The sequence below is a fragment of the Durio zibethinus genome, chromosome 8, assembly GCF_047325235.1.
Source record: "Durio zibethinus cultivar Kanyao isolate XHJ-2024 chromosome 8, ASM4732523v1, whole genome shotgun sequence".
NCBI classification, from domain to species: Eukaryota; Viridiplantae; Streptophyta; class Magnoliopsida; order Malvales; family Malvaceae; genus Durio; species Durio zibethinus.
This window is the reverse complement of record NC_143169.1, coordinates 25,806,793-25,814,604: the sequence shown is the minus strand read 5'-3', so window position 1 is coordinate 25,814,604 and position 7,812 is coordinate 25,806,793. Positions and strand designations below refer to the sequence as shown.

The window sequence follows — 7,812 nt, the reverse complement described above, 5'->3', positions numbered from 1 at the left end:
GTAAAGGACCGTGGAGTGGAGATAATTTTGGCGGTGGACGGGATCTGTAGAAGTCAACAAGTCAATTTGTCGAGGACGGCCTCTCAGTCTCAGCCAATTACCCATTCCGGATAAATTCAGGCCTTAAAACTTCAGATTTCTGAATTATTGAAAAACATTGGAAGAAGATGATACACTATTATGTTGTTCTTTATATTTCAGGAGCATTTTACCTGCTCTTCTTTCTTTCTTCTCCGTTCCTTGTTATCTCACAAAACATGTCCGAAATACAGCCGACTTATCTCTCTTCAAGTTGCCCGGGAATATCTAATTATAGTCGTTTCAGCCAGTTCGAGACAAACCTTCAGCGCCTTCTCATCCGGCGGCTTTATGGTCAAGGAAGTATCTATGGTTTCTTTAATGATACGGAAGGGGAAAATCCAGACAAGGTTTATGGCCTTTTCCTCTGTAGAGGTGATGTTCAACCCAATATGTGCCAAAGCTGCATTGACGCAGCAAGCGCTGAGATCGTAAAGGAATGCGCTGCTGACAAAGAAGCTATCATATATTATGATGCATGCCTGGTGCGCTATTCCTATAGATCTTTCTTCTCTATCATGGAGCTATCACCTTCTATTTATATGTATAATATTGCAAATGTAACGGACTTTGATAAATTTGAAAAGAGTCTGGCCGAGACTTTCGACAATCTGACTACGAAGCTTTCAAATGCTTCTAACCACATGTATGCAACTACAGAAGTTAATGTTTCAAGTTTCATGACGCTGTATGGACTTGTTCAATGCACCCCTGATTTGTTAGTTGCAGACTGTCAATCTTGTCTACGTAGCTCAATTGCTGCAATCCCATCTTTCGCGACTGGAAAACGAGGTGCGAGAGTTTTACGACCAAGCTGTAACATCAGGTATGAGATATATCCATTTTATGGAAAACCTCGAGACGAATCAACAAACACTACGATAATCAAGAATCCTGGAGTTGAATCAGAAGCACCCCCTCCTTCAGTAAACAAAACAAGTGGCTCAAACGGTTAGTATCATCAGATGCTAGAGAATTTAGCTTGCCTAATTTTTAATTACTGAAATTTTCATCCATCAAAAAAGAAAGTACAAAAAATACCTGCTATAGACACTAATAACAGATTAATTAATATCTGCAAAATAGAAACAGCAAGAAGAATACAAAAATTATAAATTTATTCCACTAAAAATCAACCGAAAGATAACTTTCTTTTGCAGTAACAGACTTAGAAGGTGGCAAACAAGGCGAATCAAAGTGGATTCCTATTGTTGCAAGTTTATCCGCAATTTTTGGTGTCACTCTGTTCTGTTCTGGAGGTATTTTCCTTTGGAGAAGGAGAAATTTTCAAGGTATGCATTGGATCTTGCTTCCACTTCATTTTTTTCCTGACTCAATTGTTATGCCAATTAATTGTTTTCTATTGAAGAGAATATAGATCATAACAGTCAAGAAGTTCAGTTACTTGAATTCGGAGGAAGAGTTAGCGATGGTTACTCAAATGAAAATTTTCAAGGTGAGAGTGGGGTGAGATCTAAGGAGTTCCCTTCTATTCGGTTGGACATTTTACAAACAGCAACAAAACAATTCTGTGATGAAAATAAACTTGGAGTAGGTGGATTTGGCCCTGTATACAAGGTGACTATGGTGATGGTGTATTATACTTTTAGCATACGATGGACCTCTTCAACTTCACAAAATTAGTTCTTCTATGATGCTTTTTCATTTTTTCTTTTAGGGCAAATTGGCAGATGGTAAAGAAATTGCAGTTAAAAGGCTCTCTAGAACTTCTGGGCAAGGGTTACTTGAGTTCAAGAATGAAGTCATGTTAATTGCCAGACTACAACATAGAAATCTTGTGAGACTCCTGGGCTGCTGCTTGGAGCAAAACGAAAAACTGCTTGTCTATGAATACATGCCCAATAAAAGCCTTGATGTGTTCCTCTTTGGTTTGGTCCTCAAACAAAAAATTCTTGTTTCTGCTTTATTCATTCTGTTTTTTAACAGGATTCGTCATGAAATATGGTAAAAAATTAACTAACTACTATTATTCTTTTGGGTGGTTCTTTCCAGATTCAAGCATTGGTGTGCAACTGGATTGGCAGAAGCGTCTTAGCATTATTAATGGCATTGCCCGAGGCATCCTGTATTTACATGAGGATTCTCGTCTTAGAATTATTCATAGGGATCTTAAAGCTAGCAATGTTTTGCTAGATCACGAGATGAACCCAAAGATATCAGATTTTGGAATGGCAAGAATTTTTGGTGGAAATCAAAATGAAGCAAATACAAATAGAGTGGTTGGAACATAGTAAGTCCACCATCCCATGAACTTCTAGGCTCACAATTCTTTTTTTTTTTTTTTTAACAAATCTAGGTTCTTCATTTGTTTTCTTTTGATCTTTAATATTGCGTCTGTGTCAAATAAAATTTTATTGAAAAGAAAGAATCAGAATCGAGCTCGTAAAATGGAAAAACAATACATCAGATGACAGTCTTTGCTGAAGTTTATTCTGCAGAGGAACATGGCTGCTCTTTGCAATCTAAAATTTGTAATCAATTCTTCAATTTTATGACAGCACAATGTTCAAACTCAACGATTCTTTGTTCTGAGATTTCCATAATCTAACCTGATTTTATCTATTCCTGTAAAATGAAATAGTGGATACATGGCACCAGAGTATGCTATGGAAGGACTTTTTTCAGTCAAATCCGATGTTTTCAGTTTCGGAGTCCTCTTACTGGAGATAATAAGCGGCAGAAGGAACAATGGCTTTCATCTTTCGGAGCATGGTGAAAGCCTCCTAACCTTTGTATGTTTTTATCCTATCTTTGTCTTCAAAATATTGATAGCTGTAGTGCTGTACCATTCTAATATTTAAGTAACAATACAGGCATGGAAACTATGGTCTAAAGGTCAAGGAATGGAGCTAATAGACCCGCTCCTTGTTCAGTCGTGTGTGCCCACTGAAGTTCTTAAATGCATCCATATTGGGCTGTTGTGCGTGCAAGAAGACCCAGCAGACAGACCTACCATGTCATCTGTGATTGTCATGTTGGCAAGCGAGACCTTAACACTTCCTTTACCATCAGAACCTGCATTTTCTGTTGGACGCGTTGTTGCAGAACCAATTCAATCCACTTCAAATGATAGAGTCTGTTCTGTTAATGAGGTTACAATTTCAAATATCTCACCTCGGTGATTGATTAGTGGTTGCATCTTCCTTTATTTCACTATTCTAAGGATGCTAGCTTCTGAACACTTATTTAGCCTTTTTTTGGCTGAATGAAATCATAAAATGTACTTAAACCTTTTCAACAAAAGAATGGGAGATATCTTCATATATCAATATACAAAAGAAAAAAAAATTGTGGCTATAGATGTATGTGATTTTTTTTTAAGTGTATGTATTTTTATTCAAAGAATTAATTCAATCATTTATTATTAAAATTAAACTATACTTATTAGACCAAAAGATTAAAGAACTTTTAAAAATAAATCATAAAAAATTATTTTATACTACTATTGAAAAAAAAAAAAAAAAAAAAACCTCCTTTAGATGAACGGGATGGCAGGATCAGAGAAATCAAAATCTAATGAAAAAAAAGTAGGTTACAATCAGGAGCACTAACTTCCAATCAGTGTGTGGGGCTGCACTTTTAAGGGACCATGAATGTGAAAGCTGCACTTGACATTTGTCTCTAACAACCATCCCATCCATCAAACGTACGTAAATGTCTTTACACCTTTCAAGGTTGACTGAGACGACCCATTAAATTGGCTACACCTGCTTTTTCGCGGTTGGCGTCTTGAAGTACAAGTCTTTCAGTGCCGGTAGAAACCCCAAATTGAGAAACTCATCTCTGTTATGGTCCGAGGAAAAAAGAAACAGAACAAATGTTTGTCTACAAGTCCTTCATAACTCTGTTTTTCCTCTCCTAGCCCTTACCATTGAAGCGCAACACACTTACCTCTACCATAGTTGTTCGAACACGACCACTTTTCCTACAAACGATACTTACCAAGCCGATCTCAATCACCTGCTCTCCTCTCTATCCTCCAACGCCACCCATGGCAATCAATTCTAGAACATAACCTCCGGCAGAAACTCTGACGTGATCTGCGGGCTGTTTCTATGCAGGGGTGATGTTTCAAATAGTAGCTGCGAAGAATGTGTGTCTACCGCTATCAACGATGTCACTCAACGTTGTCCTTTTGAAAAAATTGCTTTGATTTGGTATGATAATTGCCTCTTACATTACTCGAATCGATCTATCTTTTCCATTGCGACCGTTGTTCCTGCATTCTATATGTGGAACACGGGAAATGTCACAGAACAAGAGCGTTTTGACCAGATACTGGCTGATTCGATGAAAAATGCAGCAACCCTGGCTGTAAATGCTACGTTAGGTTTAAAAAACTTTGCGACCAGAGAGGCGAATATTTCAGGGTTTCAAACACTGTACAGCCTTGTGCAGTGTACTCCTGACCTGTAAAGCTCGGATTGTAATACATGTCTGCGAGGAAATATAGCGGCTCTGCCCAATTGTTACAGCGATTAAATGAATTTGAATTTGATTTTATTTGATAGTTGTAGCCTTCCTCATATTCTCTCCACCTTCTAAGTATCCTTTATGTTGAGAAGTATTAGAAATTTTCGCGACACATCTTTAATTCTTTATTGCTTCTGCAGGAAAAAGCCGAAAGTCGTGGCAAATAATTATTGCCATTGTTGCTCCAATTTCCTCTGTTCTGCTTTTTTTCGTGGGTTGTTGTCTATTAAAAAGGAGAGCAGGGAAGTACAAAGCTATAGAAGGAGAAAATGGTAAAACACAACTTATTTTGTGCCAAAACAATCTCATTTCTTTGGTCTTACCTGTTCTTTGATAATATTTTACAGAATGTGACATTTGCAATTTTGATTTTACAGCAGGAAATTATATAACCACAATAGAGTCACTGCAGTATGATTTTTTAGCATGATACAAGTTGCCACAAACAAATTCTCAGATAGGAACAAGCTAGGAGAAGGTGGTTTTGGTGAAGTTTACAAGGTATTATTAGTATTTAATCACATGTAGCCATTTTATTTATGCATACAGAGTCGAAAAAGAGTTTGAGAAACTCTCGGGAAGCTTTTCTAATGAAGGGTTATCTTACATTCTCAGGGTACCCTTCCTTTCGGACAAGAAGTTGCTGTGAAGAGGTTATCGAGGAGTTCAGGGCAAGGTGCTGAGGAATTTAAAAATGAGGCTGGATTGGTTGCCAAGCTTCAACAGAGAAATCTAGTGAGGCTACTCGGATTTTGCTTGGAAGGAGAAGAAAAGATACTCTTGTATGAATTTGTGCCCAATAAAAGTCTTTGACTATTTTCTTTTTGGTACATGTAATACACTGTTGCAAGAATTTTGTTGGGTTTTTGAATTGATTTTAAACATTGCCAAGATTTGCTGTGTGAACAAAACTGCTTATTTATTTATTTTTGTAGATCCTGCAAAACAAGGACAATTGAATTGGTCAAGACGGTACAAGATCATAGGAGGGATTGCTCAAGGAATGCTTTATCTGCACGAGGATTCTCGGCTTAGAATCATACACCATGATCTCAAGGCATGGCAAGGATTTTTGGTGTTGATCAAACTCAAGGAACCACCAGAAGAGTTGTTGGTGCCTAGTAAGTTTTGAACATGTTTAGCATTTGTTTGCATAAGTTTCATGGGCAATTTAACCATGAGTTGTTGCATCCTAATTGTTGAACAACTTAAAGAAATAAAAGCTCACTTTGATTCTTCCCTGGTTCTAATCGAATTTAGGAATCCTTGCGAGATATTAACACCTCCAGCTAAATCATTTATAACAAGCTATCCTGATTATTGTTAACATATATAAATTATTAGGTCAAACTAAAAATATATGTTCTTGTCATTATACTAACATTGCGAATGGTTCTGCAGTGGCTACATGTCTCCTGAATATGCAATGCAAGGGCAGTTGTCTGTGAAATCAGATGCATATAGATCGGTGTTTTAGTTCTAGAAATTATAATTGGCCAAAGGAACAGTAATTTCTATCAAACAGATGGTGCTGAGGACCTCCTTAGCTACGTGAGTATAATTCAGCCTATACGAAATACGAAACTAAAATTTAAGGTGAGGTAACTTTGTGAATCTTTCTTGATGAACCACTGCAGGTTTGGAAACATTGGAAGGATGGGACACCATTGGAATTGTTGAATCCTATTCTGAGGGATACTTTAGAAATGAAGTCATTAGATGCATCCAAATTGGGTTATTATGTGTTCAGGAAGATCCCGTTGACAGGCCTACGATGACTACCATTGTTCTCATGCTTAACAGTTACTCTGTCACACTATCATTGCCTAACCAACCGGCGTTTTTCCTTCACAACAGAACAGAGGGAAGTATGCCAAACATGGGGCTGGAATCTGATCAATCCACTAGTCAATCAATGCCATGATCTATCAATGAAGCATCAATTTCTGAATTAGACCCTCGGTAAAGTGAGTTAATAGATGCTTCCTCAGTGTAGATAGCAATCTGCCAATGTTGAATAAGTCATTTTTCTACCAATGTTGTGAATTTTTAGTATGATTCAGTAGTGGTACTTGTGAACTTGATCCAGTCACTTTATGTATGAACTGGACATACAAAATTTATTTACCCCCTAAATCTTGATACTCTGCAGTATTCTACATGTTTTATTAAATCAAATAAGTTGCTCATCAATTGTCTCTGCAAGTTTATATACTAATGAAGAAGCTATATTTAACCCGTAAATATGCTTGTTGCAGAATTATCTTGGCTTGAACAAGTGATTTGGGGAAGCATAATCCCCCCCCCCCCCCCCCCAGATAAAACAAAAGTAGATGTTTTCAAGCAAATCAGGATCAGCACAAGTATGTAAATCAACTTATAACAGTTAAGTTGAAGAAAGAGTTGCTAGCAACCTGATGATAGTTGCTTTTCTATAAGAAATTTATACAACAATTAACTGATATATTTGCTGTTATTCTTGAAATCATGAATGTAGCCAACTCCATAATTTGTTACCTGTGTCAGGAGATCCTAATTCCTTTCCAATGCGCTACCTGATCAGATGACAATATCTAATATATCAGCCCCCTGAATATATTTAACCGAGAAAAAAATTGATGAATTTAATTTAGCTACTGTAAATTCTTCTTGATAGGAATAGGTTCAATGTTAAAAATGTTCTATTCCTATTTGTTCATATCAAATATAAATTATTCTTTTAACAGGCCATCTAACGTTTATATCCTTCTAATAAATTAACTCGACACCTATTTCAGTTTAGCAAGTTTTAATAATTGTCTCACATGAATGTATGCAAGACATAATTATTAGTAGGCCAAAATATTAAAAAAAAAAAAAACCTTTGAATTATTTTATTATTTTTAAATAAATTTTTAAATATTTATTTTATCCAAATAAATTTTTATACTTTAATTTGTAACTTTTATTTCAAATGAAAAAATGATCCATGTTAAGAAACCATTTAAGTAAAAATTAAAAGTTTAAAATTTATTTAAATATAAATTAAATACAAAAAACTTATATGAATACAAATTAAATGTTAAATATTTATTTAAATATAATAAAAATATAAAATTTTATTTAATCAAAATTATAAAATTCAAAAAATTTTTTTTTTTTTGTTATTTAAGCATTATTAGTACTTCTAATATTTATGGACAAGTTGACGACGACGGTATCTGTTCCAATGAAGTTCGGACAAGACAAGATCATAGAACT

At 35.7% G+C, this 7,812-nt stretch overlaps 1 protein-coding gene and 1 pseudogene across 4 annotated transcripts; both read left to right on the top strand.

The window, feature by feature from the left end:
• On the top strand, positions 1 to 3,410 carry LOC111278249 (cysteine-rich receptor-like protein kinase 10). Of its 3 annotated transcripts, none has more exons than XM_022864838.2 (7): positions 1 to 1,029; positions 1,245 to 1,370; positions 1,448 to 1,656; positions 1,757 to 1,967; positions 2,092 to 2,329; positions 2,681 to 2,831; positions 2,913 to 3,410. In XM_022864838.2, exons 1-7 carry the CDS (start codon positions 168 to 170, stop codon positions 3,219 to 3,221), a joined length of 2,106 nt encoding a protein of 701 aa, XP_022720573.2. In that variant the 5' UTR covers positions 1 to 167; the 3' UTR covers positions 3,222 to 3,410. The 3 variants fall into 3 exon arrangements, with proteins under 3 accessions (XP_022720573.2, XP_022720575.2, XP_022720572.2); XM_022864840.2 differs by having other exon boundaries at positions 1,239 to 1,370; positions 1,457 to 1,656; XM_022864837.2 differs by having other exon boundaries at positions 2 to 1,029; positions 1,239 to 1,370.
• A 458-nt stretch (positions 3,411 to 3,868) lies between these two features.
• Positions 3,869 to 6,627, top strand: LOC111278504 (cysteine-rich receptor-like protein kinase 10; annotated as a pseudogene). Its single transcript, XR_016344173.1, has 7 exons — positions 3,869 to 4,663; positions 4,713 to 4,844; positions 4,950 to 5,073; positions 5,188 to 5,399; positions 5,508 to 5,693; positions 5,974 to 6,123; positions 6,210 to 6,627. The product of XR_016344173.1 is annotated as a cysteine-rich receptor-like protein kinase 10 (transcript).
• Positions 6,628 to 7,812: the final 1,185 nt, after the last annotated feature.

Excerpts from the sequence above, each read along its gene's own strand:
- LOC111278249 (XM_022864837.2), top strand. The coding sequence starts at position 168 with ATGATACACTATTATGTTGTTCTTTATATTTCAGGAGCATTTTACCTG. Across the intron at positions 1,371-1,447 it reads GAGAAGGAGAAATTTTCAAG|AGAATATAGATCATAACAGT; the intron begins GTATGCATTGGA and ends TTTCTATTGAAG. Across the intron at positions 2,832-2,912 it reads GTGAAAGCCTCCTAACCTTT|GCATGGAAACTATGGTCTAA; the intron begins GTATGTTTTTAT and ends GTAACAATACAG.